The 23,748-nt window shown below is 40.8% G+C and overlaps 1 protein-coding gene across 17 annotated transcripts in view; it reads left to right on the forward strand.

The window, feature by feature from the left end:
- PAFAH1B1 (platelet activating factor acetylhydrolase 1b regulatory subunit 1) overlaps positions 1–23,748 on the forward strand; it is a 29,130-nt gene that overhangs the window by 1,378 nt on the left and 4,004 nt on the right. For 6 of the 17 annotated variants that reach the window (XM_015295661.4, XM_040650001.2, XM_015295660.3 and 3 more), the window contains exons 2-11: positions 10,581–10,628; positions 11,972–12,172; positions 14,203–14,287; positions 16,034–16,108; positions 17,130–17,336; positions 18,954–19,122; positions 20,198–20,300; positions 20,982–21,210; positions 22,548–22,649; positions 23,277–23,433. In XM_015295661.4, the coding sequence (XP_015151147.1) occupies positions 12,141–12,172; positions 14,203–14,287; positions 16,034–16,108; positions 17,130–17,336; positions 18,954–19,122; positions 20,198–20,300; positions 20,982–21,210; positions 22,548–22,649; positions 23,277–23,433 (1,159 nt within the window). In that variant the 5' untranslated portion in view covers positions 10,581–10,628; positions 11,972–12,140. Of the gene's footprint in view, positions 1–229; positions 9,221–10,580; positions 10,629–11,971; positions 12,173–14,202; positions 14,288–16,033; positions 16,109–17,129; positions 17,337–18,953; positions 19,123–20,197; positions 20,301–20,981; positions 21,211–22,547; positions 22,650–23,276; positions 23,434–23,748 lie in introns of those variants that run through there. The other 11 variants (NM_204324.2, XM_040650002.2, XM_015295659.4 and 8 more) reach the window with 6 other exon arrangements.

Raw genomic sequence — 23,748 nt, forward strand, 5'->3', positions numbered from 1 at the left:
TCCGTGCTAGTAGTGCTGCAGCAGAGGGCTTGGTCCTTGCAGGTCAATTCACAATGAATTCCCCAAGCAGGGAATGGGGGAAGGTTGCTGAAGCTATATAAAAAATCTTTAATAAGTGCTGTTTTATTCTAAGTAAATGCTTGGGTGTGTGGACCTGGCTGAATTCTGTTTTTATGTGGAGACTGCTTTAAGGATGTATTTGTGTGACAGTATTGTTTATACAGTATTAGGAGGTGGGGGGCCAAAGAACCTGTGTTCAGTGGTAATTGTTTCATAAATGACTGTGCAGCATTCAGCGGGTTTTTGGAAGAGGGAGGGTCTGCTATCACAACGCTACCTGTCCTTCGAGTCATTTTATTAAATAGAGAAATTTTGTTAGGGAGCTAAACAAAGAAAATATTTTCTAACAGATGTATTGCAAATCTTTCTTGTTCTCAGGGTCCTCGTTTTTGTGTGTTTCTTTTGATTTGAGCGTGTTTATGGATGCTGCGTGCAGCCATTGAGCAGAGGAGAGACTGGGTGGAGTAAGGAGGCAGAGCTGTGAAATGGCTAGATCACCCTTTCATGGCTTTTTTTTTTCCCATTTCCTTGCGTTTTGCTGGGGTGGAGGAATACTAATTGATGTAACAATGAGGTCTCTTCTTTAGGAAAGAATCTAACGATGCAGCAGCACAAACCTCACATTCTGTTTTGAGGCTGATTTTTTCTGCAGGGTGGATCTTGATGTATGTGACAGTGAGAAGTGACCAGTCACCATTGCAAAGCCAGTTGTTTTGTCTGTTACCTGTTTCAATATATCAACTTAGATATTCACTTGTTGAATTTATTTTATTTCACTTTAGATAAGAATTATAAGTTTGGCATGGGTATTTTACACACAAGATTCTGGGAGTTATGGAGAACCCCTGTATTGCTGCTTAGTGTTATTATTTGTTCATTTAACTTGGTTGGGTTTTGGGTAGACACAAAAATGAAGCATCCCTGCTTGCTTTGGTGCCTGTAGTAGGGCAGGAAACTCCCATTAGCGTACAGATTTAATTATGCTGCCCTTCCCTTTGTCATGTCCCAAGTTCATACAAAATAACAACTCAAGATTTTGGAAGCCCTTTTCAGTGAGGTGGCTCTGTAAGAGCCTCACTGTGTGCATACTTCTGCATCAGGAGGGCAGTACTAATACTGAGACTTAAAGTTATGTAGGAAAGGCATTAGAACAAAGGATTTGGGGAATACAAAAGGGATCAGATGAAGCACCTAGAAAGGCCTGCTTTCTAAGTGCCCTGCTATTCGAGATGTAACTAATGGTGTTCGCTCCTGAATTCAGTGTTGTTCGGAGCAAATCCAGCACTGAAAACAAACGATTAGGGAGCAAGTTGAGTTGTTTTTTTTCTTGGTTCTCTCAGTTCTGGAGTCCAGTTTTCGATGGTAGGTGGCTACAGATGAGACTGCTCCTTGGTTTTAATTTGCCCAAAATTAAATTAAAGGATAGTGGCTTTTCAAAGTTCATTTACTTAGAGGAGTAGATGTTACAGGAGTTAATGGATGTATTCTTTAAATGCCTGTGTCTACAAATGAAGCTAAGGTAAGAATAATGAAGAATCCAATAGAACTCTTACCTTCCTGTAACTTTGACTGATTTTTGACCTTGAAATGATTGAAGTTATTTTCTCATATGGCAGTAACATGCTAATTTCTCTTCTACAAAAGAAAAAGACATTAATGCATACCTGTATGACTCTATGTGAGGTCTGTCTTGGATGGCTGAGTCTGTTCCCTGGGCTGCTTCCTATGCTCCACCCAACCTTGAGTGCTTGGGTTGTGTTCTTTACCTGCTGTCAACTTTTTTGCCTATACAACTTGCCAGCAATGGGGCTACTATTGAATTCTTCTGCTGACTGTCTTTCCCAGTATCCAAACAGTCTTTGTTCAAGACCTCTGTAACCAGCTTCCACTGTGGCTAATTGTAATTTGTACCCTCTTGTAAAGTATTATGGGAAAACAGCTGGAGAACCCCTGCTTCTCTGTATCTCTGAACTATGCTGTATGCGTATGTTACAAAGTTTGCACACAGTCCTCTGAGGCTCATCCTGGTGTTCACAAGCAAGGAAGGTTGAAACTACTGTAGCACAGAGAGAGAGCTCCTCTCAAACAGTTCTGTTTCAGTGGGGTCCCCCTGCTCGTGTGGCTCCCTGGGCAGCCTCCAAAATGGATGGCAGAGGCTGTGGGAGGGCTGTTAAAATTTCTTCCAAGTGAACACTGGAATAGTTGTTAGCCTGTAAATAAAAGCTGCTTATGCCTAAACACATGAAACCAAGATACAGTAGCAATCAGTTGTTATTAGTAACAAATAACAATTTTGGATTTCACATGGAGTAGGCTTTTCTGTTTCCCAGCCTAGTATGTAACTTGTGATGGCAATTGAAGGTCTTTCCATGTGTCGGAGCCATGTGTGTTAGTCAAGATGCTCCTGGATTTCTTCTGTCATGTTTATTGTAGAGACACGGTGAGTTCTGTCCTGTCTAAAAAGGCAGATTTATTAACAAGTCTCTAATTCTCCTGTTTCTCATTAAAAAAAAAAAAAAAGAAAGAAAATTGTAACTATCACAGGAGAGCTTACCTGGTGGCTTTTGGGTGTTATGAGCAAAGATGTTGATTAATGACTGATGCTACGTTTGAGCTGTGCTTGGCAGAGTAGGCTATGCCTCAGTTCATGCTTCTAAAAAATAGGCATTTTCACCTAATAAGTAATTTGGACTAGTTGACTAGTAGGAACTTGACGAGTTTTAAGTGCATCAAGTTATTTCTCCTAAATTCTTACAGCAGTTGCTGTGTGAGCTAGAATGTGTCCCTGAAAGGTTTGTGCTGTTACTGAAAATGCTGTGGCCTAACTGGAACTGTGGCTGTGTTATGTCAGCTTTACGGTGGTGCCCACAGCTTAAGCTGTGCGTCTGTTTTATGTGTGTTACAACTATCTTAGAACAGTGTTCTCCTTCGTTCCTGCAATGTGTAGTGACCCATTGATCAGTACTGTGCACCAGCAGCATTTGAAAGAAGTAGAATTTTTTTGGCCTTCTGCTACAGGCAGTTTGTATCATTTCACCTGTGTATCCGAGCAAGGCTTCTTAGCCTGCTGGTCGTTTTCAGTGTGAAATGAATAACTTAGATCTAGTTTTATTCTGGTACTTGCTAGATACTGCAAGCTTACCTCCTACAGGTGTGAACATCTAGTTTAGCTGTTTAAAAGAAGGGCTTTCTCTTAACGCTCGTTGGGGCAGGCCTCTGAGCCTGTACGGTTTCACCTCGTGCTCTTTGGGGAATTAAATAGATGTGACTTAGTGTTGCTTCTAGCTGTTTTCCCTGAGGGTGGACTGTGGTATCACCTCATGCTGCCATGGACTGTGACAGAAATTCCAAGGAAATGTTTCTCTACAAAGTGTGTTTGTATCGAGCTCTTGTCCTTTGCATCAGAGCGGTGAGGATACAGCCCTCTTCAAAGTGAAGTGTGTGGGCAGTGTGGTCATACTAAGCAGTAGCAAGTACACTTCGGCATGCATAGTTACATATATATGTATATAATGTTATGGTTTCAAGGTGCTTGTTAGTTAATAGATTGAGAAGGAATTTAGCCACTTCTTCCTTATTAGTTGTTCTTCTTAGAAAGCCCAGTAGTTTGATTTGACTGCTTATGGACTTCTAGGTTAGAACTGTGTTAAAATAGATATGATTAATACATCTTTGGGGTTGTGATTCAAATGGTTTTGGAAGAGCCACCTGGTATTTGTAACCAGTAACTAGCTGCTGCAATCTTGAGAAGATACTTCCAGTTACAGGACAGCCATTGTGCTTGTGGTTTGTAGGTGGTGCTGCAGCAGTCTGTCCTGTAATTTTCTCAGATCTGTTGTTAAGTAGGTCCCTGTTCAGTGAGTATGTAGGTAGGCTTTTCTGAAGCACCTCTTCTCCAGTGCTTGGTGAGTCAGCTGGCATGCCTGCTTCAAGGCAGGGCTAAAGGTAACAGGTTTTATGGTGTGATGCTGTACTGGTTCACATCTGAGATAGCAGCGGCCTTTGTGACTGAGGTATCTTATGCCTTCTCTCTTGTATCAGTTTTAATTGTTCTGTACAAATCTAAGTTCTCTTGGCTTAATTAGACAAATCTAGCCCCCCCACCCCCTGGATGTTTCTGCTTTCATTGGTTGCCTCGTTTTTCTGCATGGAGGTAGCTTAATGCTAAAACAGAGGTGTTAAGTGTATTCCTCTTTAGTCTAGAGGAAAATTAGTAGGAAATATCTATGCTGTTCACATGTAGATAAATGAATGTTTCTTCCTTATAGAAAGTATTGGCAGTTGGTCTTATTCCTAATCCACCTGTGGGCTTTTCAGGGTGCTGAAGAAAAGATCTGATACACAATTTGGTTTATTTAAATGCTAGCCTCTTTGCATTGTATTAAGAGGATGATGTCATTAACATGAGTGAATGTGTTTTGAAGCAGATGGTGTCTTCCATGTAATAGATAAGATGTACGTATGACAGGGATGTTTGAATCTTGTTTCTCTTGTCCAGCACAGTTGAAGGATGAGCATTCTCATGATTTGCAGAGTGTTTGGATTTTTTTTGTCATTTTGTGGCTTGCTGTTTTTGAAGCTTTAACGTGAGTGTGCCTTCAGGTTTCCTTTCAGTTGTTCTTCATCTTGTGAATTGATTAAACTTATATGATGTTTGTTAGCATCCCAATTTACAGCATCAGAGTCAGGTTAGTAGTGGGCTAATGAATGTGGGTATGGTTCTGGGAACCATCCGACTGCTACTTCATTCTGTAACTCAGGGAAGTGGGAGGGAGAGAACTGAAAGGAGCAGAATTCACATCCAGCACACGACTGCTGGCCAGCTTTGAAAATGGTTCAAAGCGCGTAGAGCCTTCTCAGCAGCTAAGACAAAATAGCTTAAGTAGAGCATTCTGGTACTGTTAGCCCAAAGTGCGTCTGTATCACTTGACCAAACAAAAATCATTTCGAAAAATACTTCTAGCTGGAGTCATCCAGATAAGCCATGATAGGAGCTGCGAGGTTCTCCGAACAAGTTTGGGATAGCAGCTTGAAATGCCCATTGGAATACTTTGTGTCCTCGTGCCCCCCACACAGCAGTGTCTCCGACCTGCCAGGTTTGCAGTGGAAGGACAATATGAGTTTAAAGCTCACTTTGTGAAATAATTCCTTGCAATTACATGCTGAAATATGCCGGCGTAGGGTGAAAAGTAGGGAAAAGATGAACGCAGCTCATAACTGAACTGCTTTTTTGTATTCCCGTGCTCATCTTTGCTGGCTTCTAATGTTTCCTACAGTAAGGTGTGTTTGTCGCACTGAAAAAGCAGCTCTATGGCTGTTGTAATAGAACTATGTGTGTGCTGTTCTGCTCTAACTGGTGGAATGAGAGTCACGAGGGGAAAAAGGAAACTGGATGCTTGTTATGTTATGTTTTGTTTTCCTTTCCTATCAAGAGATGGAGACAGACTTCTAAGAAACTTTTTTAGGTCATAATCATGCCGAAGTAGTATGGATATTACCTCACTTCTAGTTATATCAGCTTTAAATGGCAGCTTCTGTGGAATCTGTTTCTAGAGTTTATCATGGGAGGTGTTCTGTGGTTGGGGTTCATAAAGCAGCTTTTTGGTTTTAGAAAAAAAAATCAGTCAGAATTAATCTAGATTAAAAGTGTGCTTCATGGAGTCCAGCAATGTAATCCAGTGGTGTCCAACTACTGTTAATCTCGTTCTACTAGAAGGGATTGTAACTAATGGCTGGCAAATGCAAAAAAACACTTAACACCTCTTGTTAATATGTTTTGAAACAAGATACTGTTGAAAAACTTTATGGGGATCTGATGTGGCACCTGTAACAAGTGACATTGCAAGGAGAGGGGCAGCTGTATTCATGCACAGAGGGGTGGTCTCGGCTTGCAAGAATAATCAAATTTCTATCTGATGATATTAAGTAAATTAGTCTTTTGGTGGTTCTGATCTCCACTACTCCTCCGTAAGTGATTTGCCTTTCACTGGGATTGAAGGATTACCCAAAGAGAGAAAGCAAACCACAGAAAGCAGGAGTTCAGATATGGTAAGAAACTGAGGAGAAAAGGAGGAGTGTTTCCTCCCAGATAGAGTAGAATGCCTTCTGAGGACAGCAGGGACTGCATGAGAGCTGGGCACTGGGCTTCAGGGCTGCTCGAAGTTTTACAGTGTGTTAGAGCTTCTCCTTCATGTTGAAGTTTTAATGTGCAATCATTTAAACAGGAATAATCCAAAACTCTGTAATTGATTTCATATTGTGACCATGATCCCATGTGGTTGTTCACGGTGACTTGTGTGCCCTTCCTGCCCAGCAGTGCTTACCATGTGGCACGCTTACCCTGACAGTGAGAGCATGACTGCAGGTCTGTGACCCTCGAGAAAATCTTTGTATAGGTTACTTAGATATTGAGATAGATAAAAATCTTTGAGTTTGTTAGGATATTAGGGTTCTGCAGACTGCAGGGAAAACAAAATCCTGTTTCTGAGGCCCAGCAGTGCCCAGTGCTGCTGCTATGAGTTAGAGAAGCGTTGGCCTGTTTTGTATCTGATAGTACATTCTCTCTGTGATTTATGTCATCTAGCTCTTTTAATTTCAGATTTAATGAGCTACGCTTACGTGTTTGGTATATATAGCTTGTGTTTTTGTGGGGAAGTCTGTTCACAGAGCCTAAGCAATGGTCATTAAAACCACAGAAATGTGACTTTATTTTGAAGTTTCCAGGGGAGCTACGGACACGGAATGCTGGTTTGGGATGAACTTGGGTTAGCTTTCCTGCTGCCTGTCTGCCACCAGTTAAGGTCTGTGTAGGACCTCACAAAGCTCGGCGCTGTGCGGTAGCTATGCTGCCCATTGGGATGGCTGGGCTCGACCCCCAGTGCCTGCCCTTGGGTTGGGTCTTGCTCATACCTCAGAGGCTCCACTGAGCATAGCACAGCAAGTGCACACCCAGAATAAAAGATGAGTAGGAGAGCAGTTATTTGCTATTTGTGTATTTTTTTTTATTTATACTGCTATATATGTTGTTTCTAAGTTAAACATTTGCTTTTTCTCATTGCTAACCTGTAGCGTAGGTGGATCGTATCTCAATCTGGAGTAACTTCTACTATAAATTGTTCTGAAGAGCAGAACTGGGTACTGTTTGTCAGTTGAGGCATTGCACTGCTTTGTCGTGGTTACTGGAAGGAAAGGAAAGGCAGTGGAGAGCTTTGAACTGACCTTGCTGATGCAATAACAGAGGAAGATAAGGTTGGTTGTAGTTTCACATTTTGATATCTGTACATAAATGTGTCTTGCAATGCATTTATGAATTGCATGGATTGGAAGGGCTTCCTGAGCCCTCCCCCTGCGTACAGCAGCAGAGGAGCTCCTGTCCACGACTTCCTTGACCTCTGTGTTTGCAACTCCAGTGTTGCCATAGTACAGTGCGTGCATTACTCTGGGAGAGTGAATGGTGCCCTGAGACACTGAGAGAACCTTCAGATAAAAGATGCAGCACTGAGTTATTAGGATTGCTAAGCAAAGATATAACAACAATAAAACAAATTATTTAGGTGAAATGGGGAAAATAACACAGCTTAGGAAGTAATTAATCTATGCAGTATTTAATTGCAGGTCCAGAAACACTCTATCAGTAATTGAATGTAAGAGAACAGACTAGTTTTCATTTTAAAAAGTCTTCAAGCATGCTTCAACAATTCTGTTCAGTCTCTGTGGCTTTGTAAAGTATATGATCATACCACAAGCCATGATTTGTTATTTAATGACGGGATTTATCACAAAGTGAGGGGTTTGTGACAGTCCTGTGCCTGAAAGTGATTTTGTTTTTTCCTTGATGCTTTTTTTTATATGCAGACTATCAATATGGAATCAAAAGGTTCTTAAGTTAAGAAGTAAAACTTTTTTGTGGTATTGGTGGGGTTATTAATAGGAGGTGCATCCTGTTTTGCATTTAATTAGTAGTTATTACTCCAAGGATGGCTCTATTAGGCTCAGGCTTCTTTTCCCTGTACTTAATAATGCAGAACAAATTAAAAAGGAATCCTTTCTTTTGAGAAAGATCGGGCTCTGTCTTGACACCACCTTATTCACAGCAAATTATTGATAGTGCAGATCAGTGCTGTCAGGCAAGATGCAAGGATCAGGCTTTTCCCAAGATTTCTGTTGAACGTTTGTTTCTCATTACCAGGGCTGTTGGCAGGCATGTGTGTAATGCAGCAGTGACTACAAACCTCGATAGGTGGAGGAGGACTGGTTAGTCTTGCTCCACCGAGTTGTGTATGTCACAGAGCCCTTGCTGGCCAAGGGAAGAGGCAGTGCACGTGGGCAACATTTGTCCATTCTCTGCTGTTTCTAAAACAGGTGCATTTCCATCAAGGTGGTAACTTCTGAACAAATAAGTATGACCTCTTTCCTTGTATGGTGTACTTCTGGTACTTGTAGATGTCTGCACCATCATCTATTTTTGTATGACGTCTGCATTGTTGCGCTGCTACAGGGCCATGTCATGCTGGGGGCTCAGCTGAGGCAAGTAAGAAGTGTGTCCCCGCAAAAGTTGCTTGATGTGCTGCTTGCCTTCCAATGGAAAAGTCAGGATTCATTGCTTTCTGAATAGTCATTGTGTTCAACAGACTTTCTGCAGTTTGTTTTTTCTCTAGACTCTCAAATTTACAGAGAAATGCTGTGATTGAGCAGTAACTTGGTGTGAACAAAGTGAATTGATGGTGCATTCAAGACATTGTCTGGATTCTGAGATTGAGCAGATGAAGCAGCCATCACTTGGAAGCTGTAGGGGGGTGAACCCAGAGGTGGAGGCCAGGAGCCCTTCAGGTGTTTGCCCCAGCTGGTAATAAAACTCACCTGGAGGCAAACAAACTGTGATTTTACCTCTGCCTGTTACTTTGGCAGGCTTGTGACTAGGCTGTGTTACTGCTTTTCACAACATGCTGGAGTTTGGAACTTACTTTCCATAAAAGGATTTTGCATGTATTAATATTCAATTGCATTGACTGCCAGATGATTTCCCTTTCAGTTTCAGGGTGTTCCAGTACTGCCCAAAGGACAAGCCCTTCACAATGCAGCTGCTATGAAGAGTTAAAGCGCTGTCGCTGCAGTTCAGCTTCCAAAGAAAGCCAGGTGTCAGCTTGGTTTCCCATGGCTGGTAGTTCATATTGCTCACTAATGGGGAACAAAAGCAGCTTTTCTTGAGCTGCATAAAGTTTTCTGCTTCAAATTCCTTGTCAGCTTCAAATGGTAAAAGATGTGCACAGTGGTCTGTCGGCATTTCATAGAACTCTAACCTTGAGTGCTGTGACCTTACGCTGCTGCTGCTGGAATAAAAATGGCAGCCAGCTCGTGGTGGTTTTCCTGCAAGTATTGGCTATCTGTAGCTCAGGTAGAATGAGAGGAGCCCGCTTCTGGAAGCTTTTGGTAATGCTTCTCCACCACTCCCCAAGGCCTGTAGAAGTGCAGGTGTTGGTGAAGCACTGAAAACCTTGCCTTTTTCTTGGGAGCTGCAAAGTATGTGTGAGGGGGAGAGGGGGGTCTGAGTGGTCCTGTGGGTGAATGGGGCAGGATGAGGGCTGAGGAGCAAGGATCCAACCTCTGCATATTGCTGTGAATTCCTCAGCTTGTGTTTGAATCATTTTAGACTTTGGCAACTAAATTCCCATGCCTGTTTTTGTCTAGACTGGCTGCTGAAATGTGGAATGATGTTAGCATACCTTCACTTTGCTACTGCAGGAATGTGTGTGACCAGTGGAGTTCTTGTGCAATTACAGCAGCTGTGGGCAGAGGAAAGTGTGCCCAGGCATTAGGAAGCTGCTTCTCAGCATCCAGAGTGACACAATGAATGGGCAGAGGAAGGTGGGCAGAGCTGTCACCATCAGCAGCCCATAAAGCTGCAGCACAGCACGTTTGGAGCGCATGGGAAGGGACTGCTGTCGGAGGGAGTTGGAGTGGGACAGCACTGGGGGATGTAGGAGGGAGAGTTTAGAGTTCCTTTACTGAAAGGACAGAAACGCGTTTGTTAGTTGGATGGTGAATCAAGGACCACTGTGCAACCTAGTTGGCATTGTTGGCTGTGTACTATAGGCATGTCTCCTCGAGGCAGTGACAGAATATCGGTGTGTTATTTTTACCAGTTATTGTGCCCCTGTTACCACATCTGATGCTGAGACAGAGCTCACAATACAAAAACCATCTGTTTTTAATGCTATGATTTTACTGCAGTTGTAATACTATGAGCAGTTTCTGGAAGTTTACAGCTTGTGTTCTGCTGTGTGCTTCTGGGGAGGTGGCTGCCTGTGCTGCTCTCCTCAGCAGTGTTTGTCACAGCGTTGCTATGTTTGTATTGAAGCACAGAGATCAGCCATTATGAGCCTCTTTTTTTTTTTTCAGCACTTAAATTTATTGCAGCATTGCCCTCTAGAGGGCACTTCTTCTGATCGTGTCAATATATTATTTCATATATATATAAACTATATTTCCATTACTTTATATTCTGTGCTCTTGCCTTATAGCGAAGAAGATGCACCTGTGAAGAGCAGCTGTCTCTTACCTGTCAGGAGGTGAGATAGGAGACAAGGATACGTGAACTGTTTGCTTCCCTTGTCTGAAAGGATGGAACGTGTGCTGTTGGCTTTCAGCTGAGTTGTTTCTGAAATAGCTTTTAGGGAAGGTGTTAAGCTAATTAGGGAGTGCTGCTGCCCTAACAGCTCACGGTTCAGTACTGTGATGGACAGTATCTGGTGTGGGGAATCCAGCAGCATGGTGCAGCGTGTACAGCTCGCAGCTGGAGTTTTGAAGCAGACCATGGAGCCCAGATAGGTTTAGAAACCAACTGCTGATCTGCTGTGGTGGATAAGTAGACATGAATGACATAAGCTGAGTATTTTATTTGTAATAATATTAAAATAATATTTAAGAGTTTGAAGTTTAAAATAGGCCTCTTAACCTGTATGGGAAACAGCAAGGGAGAGAAAGTGGGAATGTGTGTTTTTGGCAGAAAGGTTACAGACCCACCGACTTCTTCCTGAAGTCCTTGTATGCTGTTGCATTCACTCTGTCTCACCTCTGAAAGTCGGTTGGTGAAACTTGCTTAGCAGCTCTGGTAAATGTGTTATATGCAGCTTCTTGTCCAGCGTGCAGGAAGTGCCCGCTTCAGCATTTTTCATAATGGTGCTTCTTACGAAAGAGTACCTGCAGTGCAGCAGCCAAGAGGCAGAGCTGCTCAAGTGCTGTTATTGCCGTCTCCTGGACTAAGGTACAGCTGTCCAACAGAAGAGGCTGTTTGCACACTGGGAATAGTTAATGTCCCTAGTAATAGCTCATGTTAAGATTATGTTTATTACTGAATAAGATAGTACATAGTGTGGGGGAGAAACAGGTAATTAAAGGCTAATTTCTGACTGGTTCTGAACTTGGTGTTGTGGAAATTGCATTGCTCTGTTAACACTGAAGATCCGTTTACAACTCTCACGTACCCCAAAGAAGGGTTAGATTTAACGTATAGAGCTGAACTCTGTCAGCGCGTGACTAAGAAGGAGGCAGTGTTGTCTCTTCAGAATGGTGCTATTTGGAACTTTGGTGGGACTAGTCGGAACAACAAGTCTGTTATTTAAGGTAGACAGCCTGGGACTGTGCTGTGTGTGAACTCCTTCAGCTCCCTGTTTCTTGAAGCAGCATTGGTAGGAAGAGGGGGAATAGAGAACGTGTACAAGTGTCTCCAGGCTGGAAATGTGCTGCGAGGGCAGAATCCAGGCTACCACAATAAAATTGTGATTACAGATACAGTTGTTCTATTCTGACCAAAGTGGTGGTGTGATCTGGGTACATAAATCTGCTCATCAGCTCAGTGTGACTGAATGCTTATTTAAAATAAATTAACAGTATCTCTTTCTCTTCTTTCCAGATGGATTGAATCTTCTGTGTTGAATGCCTCCAGGTTTTTCTGTTGGATTTCCCATCTGGAGAAACATCTGTGCTTTGAGCCACTGTGGCAAACTGAATTGTGGATCCTAAGGCTTCAGATCTTGGGGAGACGTTAACCTGACACACATTAACCTGACATCACAACCACAATGGTGCTCTCACAAAGGCAACGAGATGAACTGTAAGGAATGATTATTTCTAAGTTGGTCTTGTTTTCATTAAGCTTGAACTAATAATTTTCATTTTCAGTCTCTAAGTAAATACAGTTGTGGTTTGATTTTATTCATAAACACGCAGACCTGTATCATTTAGCTTTTGTGTCTCTTGTGCTGTCTGAATACAGCTTCTTAAGTTAGTCACAAGTTATTCCAATAAAAATTTGTGAAGATAAGTTCTGGGATTTAAACACATTCATGATTGCAATTATTTGTCAGTTATCTGAAGTTTTCATGCAGCACTTCAAAGAGTACAAACATAAAAGGGGAGGTTGTCATGAACCTTGTAAATAGAAGTGGGGAACAATAGAGACTGTAATTGCCTCTGCAGAAGATGGCACTACTGTGTTTTCACCTATTTTGTATATGGGAAGAAATTGAAAACTTTTACTTGAGGTCACAGGGCTGAGTGTCGGAGGGGAGACTGAATTTGTGTAGGAGATAAGAAAGAAGAATGTGATTAAAGCTCCGGAAAGAATTTTCCAGTGAAAAGCAATTTTTCTCAGAAGAAAAATCAATTGCAATGCAGTGTTGACCACAATATGTACCAAATATTTTAGTCGTCTTCTTTTCCAGATGTTCTTTGCCATATGCTTCAACATAGATGTAAAATACCTATTTTGAGATGTCTGCCAGAGCCTGTGCCCTGGTCTGCCTGCTGTGCAAGGGCCCTCCTTGTGATGTGTTGTGGAGAGTGTAGTGCTGAGAACCAGGAGCAGAGCAGTGCCTCTGGGAACATGTCCCACACTGTTAATGATGTGCACTGACAAGTCATTATGTGAAGGGCTGAGCTGTGGTGGGGTTGCTGGGGAACTGTGAAGGAATGGTTACATTTCAGTCACTGAGGACTTGGCCTGTCTCTTCCACCGTAGCTTGATATTGCTTTCTGTAATTCAGAAGCAGATGGCATAGTAGTATGAATGAAATACATCTTGATTTGGAATTAAAAGTAGCCTTTTTATTCCTGTAGAACCACTGCCATTATTGCTTATTACTTCAGCTACTAAAGAGATTTACTTTTTTTTTTATTGAATGCCTTATATAGATGTCACTCTGATTTTTGTATTTAAGAACTTTGTGTGTTGGTTTATGTAAATACTGTAGTCACTGCATGTGCTCACTCTGTGTACACGTGTGTACCCATGCACACACACAGAACAGCTGAGGGTGGATGGGACCTCGAGGCCATCTGCTCAATGCCTGCAACCTTTCCTTCAGTCTTGTCATTGTGTAAAAGCAAAACTGGAAGATGATGACTGCTTGTTGGAGTCTTAAAATAGTATTGAAACTGCTCTTTCATGTTATGAGTAGGTCTAAACCAACTGCATGTTATCTTGAAGTAGAGGTCCAAGACAGATTAGTTCAGTAATAATCTTTGGTCACAGCAAAGAGTATTTTGAACAAAAATGTAGAATTGGAAGCACTGTATGTTTTGATCACGTGGAGTATCCTTTCTTGTAATCTAACTAAAATTACTGTATTGTTCTGAAAAAACAAAGCTAGGGCTTGTTCTTTTAAGCAGTGTGTTCAAGTTTCACTGAAGTGTAGAATTCAGTGAATGCTCTCGAGCACTGCAGACTGTTCTTCTCAGTGTAGTCTTCTTTCAGAGATAAAGCCCCAATCTAATATGTACATGTAGGTATCATTGCTTGTGTCTTCTGTAGGTTTTTGTGCCGTACAGATTGATTAAGTAATATTCATGCTAGTTCATCCAGTGTTTGGTAATGAGAAAGTAACCTTTTACTTTCTCAAATCCAAAATAAGGAGTATGTATTCTAAGAAGTGAGTGTGTTGCTATTTGTGTCTTGAAACAGAATGTTTACTAAACGTATTCTTAGAGTTTGCCTGGGCTTGTAACAAACCTAATCAATCCTGGGTGTTGATCTGAGGTGGCACAATTCAAACAACAGAACAACAAAAAGCCCTGAACCAATCCCTGTACTCTTATTCAGAACTAACAGGCTAAAGATACTGTTTTTGATTCTTTGTTTTGTAGAAATCGAGCAATAGCAGATTACCTTCGCTCTAATGGCTATGAAGAGGCATATTCAGTTTTTAAAAAGGAAGCTGAGTTAGATGTGGTGAGTTCAAACAAAATTTTTCATGTATAGTCTAAATGAAGAGTTTATAATTTTATAGTGTTTGTATCCGTTGTGAATATGTATGCCTGTTATCTATCTATTAGCTCATGCAGTTAGAACTGGAGGTGGTACACCTGCATAGCTTATTCTCTTACAATACTGTTAAAACACAATTATCAGATGGCTTAAAGAGTTTTGAGTAAAATTCTTTATCTTCTACTCGTGACTGAGGCATAGTCTTAATCTAACTTTCTGTCTGGCTACCACTCATTTGTATGGTGATCCTGGAAGGGCCTAGGTCCTTCAAGATGAAAGGTGCTGGAAAGCAAAGTTAATGAAAGGCGATGTGAAGGTATAAGGGGGATGATAAAGACCGTATTTAAGGAAAAAAAAAAAGACATGAAGTTACTGAAGTGAGTCCAGTGAAGGACAAGGAAGGTGAGTAAAGGAACAGAATATTTTCCATACTGGCTGCAAGAGCTGGGGCTGCTTAGCCTAGAGAAGAGGAGGCTCAAGGGAGATCTCATGTTGTTTGTAAGTACCTGATGAGGGGGTGTAAAGAAAACAGAAGTAGGCTCTGTTTGGTGACAGAACAAGAGCCAATGGGCAGAAGTTGAAACATAGGAATTCCATCTGAATTTAGCATGAAACTTTAAAAACAAAACCTTTTGACTGAGCAGTGGAACAGGTTCAGACGTTGTGGAGTCAGTCCCTAGAAATATTCAGTAAGTGTGTGGACGTGTCCCAGGCAGTTCCAGCTGACCTTGCTTTGAGTGAGAGGGTTTGTACTTCATTGAAGTTGGAAAAGACCTTGTCTGTTTTGTGACTGCAGTTGTGTCAGTAGTTAAACCGTTACTGTGACTGCTGCATGCATACTAGTTGGTTTATGACATAGTAGGTGGGCAAGGTTAAACAGTTTACTGAAGCTGGTCAGCTCTGGTAAGCAGTTCTCTCTCAGGCTGGAGAGATGCTGGTGACATGGACCAGTCATTTCTTACAGCTTAATTTTTGAACTTGTCACTGACTAGAGGCTTGCATTTCATTGCAGCTTGCTTCTCTGGAGATAGCTGGGTTGAGTAGTAAACTCGATGAGATGACCCTTAATAGATCCTTCTCTTTGTTGGAATTTTTGTGGTGTTCTTTTCCCAAAATCCTTTGTTGAAGTTTAACATCTTATAGCAGCGAAGTCTGCTTCTAAGTATGTAATAAATAAGTAGAGATTACAAATTAGGTTACTTAACGTTGAAATTCCTAGTACCATTCCCTTATTTGCTCGTATCTATCAACCTAACTAAATCTTCTCTTCCCAGAGGTTAAAAAGGCAATCTAAATAGGCTAGGTTGACCTATTTTGATAGAAAAATGCTGTCAGTCTGTGCAGGAGGATGAAAATAAAATAAAATGGGACACAATTTTCTCAGATATGCAGAGAATAAGCATAAAAAGCTTTCAGATACTGATGGCTAGTCCTAGTTTTTGGGATTGTCTTTGCAGAATCTTTCATAATTAATCTGTATTACTGCAGTATCTTTAATTAAAATATATGTATGTAAGTGTTTCTTCTTTTCCCTGCATGGTGTAAACTTTGGTTTTTAAAATTTGAAGTATGGTTGTTCCCTTTCATTAGTAAAACTGATCGCAGTCTTGTTTGATTTTCTGTGAAATGAGCTGTTCGTGTTGTTTTTGGAGAAACTTGTTGAGGCTTTGGACACCGTACTTACTGATTTCTTTAAACACTCCTACCCAGAATGAAGAGTTAGATAAGAAGTATGCAGGACTTCTGGAGAAAAAATGGACATCGGTTATAAGATTACAAAAGAAGGTAAGTAGAGATCTGATAGATATACTTGTATCAAAAGTTATAACCAAGAATGAACATTCATCAGTGAACAGAATATTACATTTTTTTCCTTCTCAGACAAATGCAGGGTTTAGAAAATACCTCAAAGGTTAATTTGGATGATTTGAGCAGGGAAAATAGCTGTGTCCGTGATGTAGGAAGTCTTTGTCCATCTTAGTGCTAGTGTTCTTTAAGAACATTTATTTACATCAGTTTATGGGTTGTACGTACAATTTGAGGCAGAAAAGGAAAGATGTGCCCTAAGGCAGTTTGCAAATGGAAAGACTGAATAACTGTCTCTAGAAGGCTTAACTCACTTAGAAGTACCCTGTGCTGCTGATGTCTTTGGCCATTACGTTAAAGGGAAGAAACTATTAACTCCAGTGCATTACAGCATGTGATTCTTCTGCAAATGGATGGTACAAAACTCTTTTTAGTAATGCTTCAGTGGGTCTGGAGGTTATGAAAAGCCTTAAAAATCAAAGTGTACCAACAATAACGGCCTATCTATTATAGAGGTCAGTATACGTAAGATTGTATAGCACATGAGTTTCTCTGCTGTTGGTTAACACGCACATCGTCTCAGGGAGACAAAAAAGCAAATTGCAGTAGTAGGATACGGTTTTGTTAACAAAAACTCCCTCAATTGTTCATCAAAAGTGCCAAATAAGCAAGAAACGCACACAAAAAACCCTATCCCTTTTCAGTCAGTTGCTTGTACATCTTTGCACAGTGTTTAGGTGATATGTTTTGGTGGAACGTTATTTTTTTGCCAGAAGTGTTTGGGAAGTTGAAGGAGAATAAGTGCTTGATTTAGATCTGATTTATTTATTTATTTATAAATATCTACTCTGTAGCTTGTTAGTTGGCTTGGATCTGTGCAATCTGTGCTTTATTGTGAATTTGGAAGCCTGGTGGTGTTTGGGGTACTAATGACTATAGATGACTTAGGTCTTGGTGTAAGGCTATACATAAATGGTCTCTTTAAAATCCATAAACTTAGGTAATGGAATTAGAATCGAAGCTGAATGAAGCTAAGGAAGAATTTACATCAGGTGGACCTCTTGGTCAGAAACGAGACCCTAAGGAGTGGATTCCTCGTCCTCCAGAGAAGTATGCTTTGAGTGGACATAGGAGTCCTGTCACTCGAGTAATTTTCCATCCAGTTTTCAGTGTAATGGTTTCTGCTTCAGAGGATGCCACAATAAAGGTATGTGCTTGCTGGAGAAAGTTAAACGAAGCAGATAAGAATGTAGCACCAGTATTTCTTGGTGAATGTGTGTTGTACTGATGAAAGATTGCTTCAGATTCTGCTTTAGCTTCATTAGGACAGTTATTTCAAATATGATTCTGGGTGTAATATATGAATTTTGGTTTTATGCTGGTCCAGTTAATATCTGCAAGTATGTTTTACTATGACTTGAAAAGAAACACTTAAGCTACTGTGGATTAGGGACTGGAACAATAAATAGCGGGGGAAATGCATTTTGACTGCTCCCTAAGAGGGAGTGGCATAGAGAGCATACAGAGATGAGAGGGAGGAAGACAGTTGCCTCAAGTCATCTAAGGCTTAGGTAGAGTGGTTGTGCAGCTGTATCCTGAACTGAAAAATGATTTTTCCTGTTTGTTTCAAGTAGCACATGCAGGTCCCATGAAGTTGCTGTGACTTTCAGGAGAGAGTTTCAGTAGTTCTAAATGATCTTCACGTACCTTTATTGCAGTGTACAGTGACAAGAACAGATTTGTTGTAGTAGGCAGGGAGTTTCTCATTTTAGCACCAATCAAAGATGTAATTGTGTATTTTGTTGCTCTCTGAATGTCACTGTTTAAGAGAAATTGCTATCTGTGCTGCTTTGAAAACTATTTGGAAAAATGCTGTACTGACAAATGTTGAAAAGTATTGAAAGTAATGTGCTTAGAAACATGAGTTGTTCTGACTGTGACTAACTGCTGGTGGAGAAGGTTTAGAAAGTGGCGATCAGATACAGTTAAGGAGAAACCCTTATGCTATTGTTTCTGTAGCAGACAGGAAGCATAGTCTTGTCGTCTTTTTCTTCAAGCAGACTGGGTCCTCTGCAGCAGAGACAGCTCTCTGCTTGTTGGATGGTTCAGAGGAGCCGGACTGGCTTGGTTGTTTCTTTACTCTTATGGATACCGTGAATGAATATCTGTACTATTGAAATCAAGCTGCATAGCATAAATTGACTTTTCCATTCCCAGAGATCGAAATCTGCTGGGGATGGTGGATTCTTTTGCTGTTGATGGTGGGCTTTTTTTTTTGTTTTATTCAGGATATAATTAAAAATGAAATGCCTAATTTAGTGCTTGGAAACCCACAATACAATCTGTAGAAGTTCTTGTTTCGAAGGCTTTTGTTTGTGGTTAGATGGTAGAAGACTAACTTAATTAGGAGATGAGAATGGGACTTCATGATATCTTGCAGTTTTTAACTGCCAACAGTTGTTTAATCTTTGCCAAATTCTGTAATCTTGCTAAAATGTGTATGTCAGACTCCTAGTCGTGGTTTGGGTTCTCATCCCTAAACCACTATATTCTGGTTATTGCCCTGCAGTAGACCAAGTGTTTGCTGTTTGATTCTGAAGCAGTGAATAGTTTCTGAAACCACAAAAAAGGAACAGGGGAAGTTGTTGAAGGTGCTTCTCCTACTAACTGAAAACAGGCTGGGTACCAAAGCTGAGGAAACAATATAGAAGGATGTATAGGATATACAGGTAGTGATCATATTAAAACAGTGCCTTTTTTTATGATGCTATTAGGCTTTTTTAGGTCTGTGTTACTGTTAACGGATTTTCTGTTTGCTTGTCAGGTGTGGGATTATGAGACAGGAGACTTTGAACGAACCCTTAAGGGGCATACAGACTCTGTGCAAGATATTTCCTTTGACCACACTGGCAAACTGTTGGCCTCCTGTTCTGCTGATATGACCATTAAGCTATGGGATTTCCAGGGCTTTGAGTGCATCAGAACTATGCATGGTAAGGTTTAAAGGAAATTGATTTAACAGTCTGTAGAGATGTGGTTTTGTTTGTGGTGGTTTAGTTTTTATGAATGAGGAAAAACTGCAGATGTGGAAAGGGGAAATAAATCAGTGTTTTACTCAAAAGAAAGGGGATATTTTAATGCTTCAAGTGTTCTGTAAAATTGAGTATATGTTCAGTGTCTGTGGGCTGAAATAGCATCTCAGATCTACTATGCACGATGCTGTGGGGAAACACCCCATAATGATACTGAAATTAAATGGCAAATATAGAGAAGCTGAGCACTGAAAATTAAATGCTTAGTAGATAGCAAAACTGTACTGTCAAATCACTAGAAAGCTATCTTCATCTGCACCCCTCTGTTTCCAGAATGTGCTGACTCAGGAAGGAAACAGGATGGGAAGTGTTCTCTGTATACTGTACAGTCTTTCGCTTCAGACTTGTCTGATTTCAAATGAGTGTACCCATTGCATTAGACTCAAAAGCCATAGGGGAAAAAATGGGGAAGTAAAACAACCACCACATGGACTGAGTTGTTGACAGCAACTTGTTGTTTTTTGATCTTGTTATAAGAACGTTTTTATACTGCTTATCTCACTGTAATATCATCTTGTAGAAGTGATGAGCAGTAATAATGTTTGAGAATTTTTATAAGAATAAGCATACGCACATACCAAAGGAAAAGACCTCTTTTCCTTTGAAACATCATCTGGGTGGTGCATCATAACTCTGTAGTCAGACTTACCTGGTAATTTCAAATACAGCCATGGTAGCTGCTGGGTTTGGCAGCACAAAGCAAGTGTTGCTTGCAGTGCTGATTGTCTGTTTTTAAAATACCTGAAAGACGTTGTTGAAATAATCCTAAAAGTTGCTCATTGGCTGGACTGCAGGGTTTCTAAAAATATAAATGACTTTTCTAAAACTTCAGGTTTATGTTCAGTGATTACTCCATAAAGCACGCTAGAGGCTTCTGCTGTAGCTACTTGATCAAGATGAATGAAAAGCAGGTCCTGTATGCTCTGTAAAAACAATGTTACAGTACCACTTAATAAAAGTTTGCTTTTCCTTTTAGGTCATGATCACAATGTTTCTTCGGTAGCCATCATGCCCAATGGAGATCATATAGTTTCTGCCTCGAGGGATAAAACTATCAAAATGTGGGAAGTCCAAACAGGGTGAGTGCAGTTCTGGGTGAACATCACTGCCTAAAGAAAACCCTCCGAAAACCACTTGTAATAGGAAATGTACCACATGCACCTTAACACAGTCATAAATGGAAGGGTTCTGCGTTAAGTCATTAAGCACAGGGTTTAGTAGCCACCCATTAGAAGTATCTGGTTTTATCTTTCTGGGAGCTGTGGAGGTATAACACTGTAACTCAAGACCAGGTAGGAATTTAATGACTAATAGCGAATTTGAAGGGATTGTGACAAGTGGAAGGAGAAATCTGCTATCTTTCTTGACACAGGAAGAATCCTTTTTTGCGTTACGGTCTGTTTCATTATTCAGTAGGCTCTATGATCCATCCATTTACTCCAGGTTAGGTGTAAAGGCTGTCTGAATGATTTGTAAATCTCTGTATATTCTTAAAATACATATTTAATGCAAGTTGGAATGTCAGCAGCCTCCTGTTTTCTCTCTTAAAAGGTATTTGCTGTTTCTTAATTGTTTGTTCCTTTTTCATTCAAGCTTCCTCCCCATGAACTGCTTTACGGCCTTGTACATCAGCCAGGACTGATGTGCTTGCTAAAGCTTAACTTCTGAGAGGAGGTCAGGTGTCCTTAAATATCAGAGGCGTGTACAGTGGTTTTATTGCAATGCTTATATATCATTCTGTATTTCTCTGTTTTGAATAGTTACTGTGTGAAGACTTTCACGGGTCACAGAGAATGGGTGCGCATGGTGCGGCCTAACCAGGATGGCACCTTAATTGCCAGTTGTTCTAATGACCAGACAGTGCGTGTTTGGGTGGTAGCAACAAAGGAATGCAAAGCTGAGCTCCGAGAACATGAGCATGTGGTAGAATGCATTTCCTGGGCTCCTGAGAGCTCATACTCCACCATATCAGAAGCTACAGGATCAGAGGTAATGTTTCCAGTGCTAATAAATATATAACTTCTAAGTTTTGTTCTCAAAGCACTTGGCAGGCATAGCAGGTGCTTTGAGTGTTGGTGGTTGTTTTTTCCTTTCTGCTGCTTATACTTGTTGCACTATTAATCCCCCATCTTAGCTTTGTAGGCACTGTGTTCGTGTGTTTTAACAGTAGACCCTACCTATGCAAAAATGAAAGGGATGTTTAGGGAGAGGCTCTGTTTCTGAGAAGGTTGAGTGTTGGACCACATCGACATGCTTCCATGAAACAATGTGAAAGGCAGCTTAGCTAACTAACATGAACATTGTGAGGATACCTGGCAATTAAAGGTGTGGGGAGGGGAATAGAAAGTTAAAAATACAGAAATGAGGCTAGCTTGGGTGTAATTCAAAATGCTGTTGAAATTAAATAAAGCTTTGACGTCAGTACAAAGTTAATGATATGAGGAAGCCTTCTTAAAAGTCTCCATTTGTATGGTCATGGATGCACATTCTTTGGCTTGGTTACCAAATCCTGAAGAAAGGCTTACCAGAGGTTCACACAGATTTCCTTTTAAGGATGGCAGCGTAGAAGAAAGTAATTTCAAGCTTAAAAAAACCCATAACAAAAAGGCAGGTACTTGTCTACTCGTGGACTTAACAGATTATTTCAGTCAAATTTTACTTGCATTCTTAAATAATGAAATGCAAATTCCAAATGCTTACTTCCTCATGCAGTGGTAATTACCTGAGGTGGTGTGTCTCCTGCCCTCTGCTGGTCTGATGGCTGTATGCATCACACTGTAGTGCTTCGCTTTGGGCAAGAAGCAAGTTAACTTTAACTTCACAGTTGAAAGATTTCATGTTCTGGGAACTGAGTCTCTGGTTCCTACTTCGCATGGTTACAAATGGAAATAATTTCAGAGTAGGGACTTACCAAAACTGTTAAATTTGCTTCATTACTTTATGTAAAGGACATCAACACAAAGGTGTGTCTGAACTTCATAAGCTTTTGTCCTGGGATATGTGACTCTACTTGAACTGTATCTACTGTATATATGAATATATGAAGCAGATGTCTTGCAGGTGGAAAGCTTGAATTCAGAGTATTTTATTTGTCTTGGTATATCAGCAGGACATAAACAATCTGTTGAAATAGTTTTAATTCCTTTCTTTTTTCTTCCCTGGTGCTAGTAAGAAAATGCCTGTGAATCCCAGCTTTGGTATTGTGTGTTTATATGCTGTTAGTTATCATACAGTCTAATTTTTCTAAGTAGCGGCAGCACTTGGGATCTGCTTTCTCCCCTTCCTACCCCTGTATGTGCAGTAACTGAAAACCTAATTTTCTGTAGACTAAGAAGAGTGGTAAGCCTGGGCCTTTTCTGCTGTCTGGATCCAGAGACAAAACCATTAAGATGTGGGACATCAGCACTGGCATGTGCCTTATGACACTTGTAAGTTTGTTGATGTTTTTCTTTGGTGATAGCTGCATGTGTAAAGTCAGCTTTTGTGGAGTGAACTGTCTTACATGTTTGTTTTGAAGAGGAGCTAGAGTTGTGGAAATGAGACATGCACTGGAAATACAGTTTTAATGGCTTCTGTATTTCAGCTTTTGTTGCTGAGAAATAGTAAATCTCAAAATATGTAGTGTAAATGCAGGAGTACTGTGGTGTACTTCTTGGAAAGGAATTTGGCTTCCCCATGGAATTGCTGGTAATCATCTGAATTTTGTTTTCAGTAAAATGTTCTTTCAATGTGGTGGTCCTGCAGGCTGCTCTTTTCCAGCCTGTGCTCAGACTGAACTAGCTGTTCTTGCGGGGGGTGAGGAGCAGAATCAGTGCAGAGCACATGGGAACTCCTGTTTGCTTGCCTTCAAGGACAGGAACTCACATTGTTGGTAGCGCTGATAAAGATGTAATAATAGAAACTGAAGATAAACTTTGAATTCCAATAGTTTTAGAATGCTAAATGCTGTCACTACAGGCAGAGGGCGTGGAGTTACTCAGCTTGCCATAGCATAAATTGTAGTCTGTTTGACCTTAAAACATGCATCTGCTCACTGATGTCTCCTTGTGCATAAGGTGGGCCATGATAACTGGGTACGTGGCGTTCTGTTCCATTCTGGGGGAAAGTTTATTTTGAGCTGTGCTGATGACAAGACTCTACGTGTCTGGGACTTCAAGAACAAACGATGCATGAAAACCCTCAATGCGCACGAACACTTTGTTACCTCTTTGGGTATGTATTGTTCCCCAGTAGTACATTCAAAGTACAGAACCAGAAAGGCAAGTTCTTCCACATCTTCACCAGCTGAGGACCAAGCTGGGCATTCACATTCTGGGATTCCCATGATGTTTTGTGCTGTATTTTAATCCAATAGGGATAAATAAGAATTTCAGGCATTCTGGATTTTTCCACTTCTGTTGCCAGTGTTGTATATTCGATAAAGATGTTAACTACCAGGGTGTTCTGGAAGCTTTTACTGCTGAGTGTGCAGGGATTTGGGGAATGTTGTGTTACAAACACTTGCTGACCAAAAGGAGGAGGGGAGTG

The sequence above is a fragment of the Gallus gallus genome, chromosome 19 (genome assembly GCF_016699485.2).
Source record: "Gallus gallus isolate bGalGal1 chromosome 19, bGalGal1.mat.broiler.GRCg7b, whole genome shotgun sequence".
In the NCBI taxonomy this organism is placed as follows: Eukaryota; Metazoa; Chordata; class Aves; order Galliformes; family Phasianidae; genus Gallus; species Gallus gallus.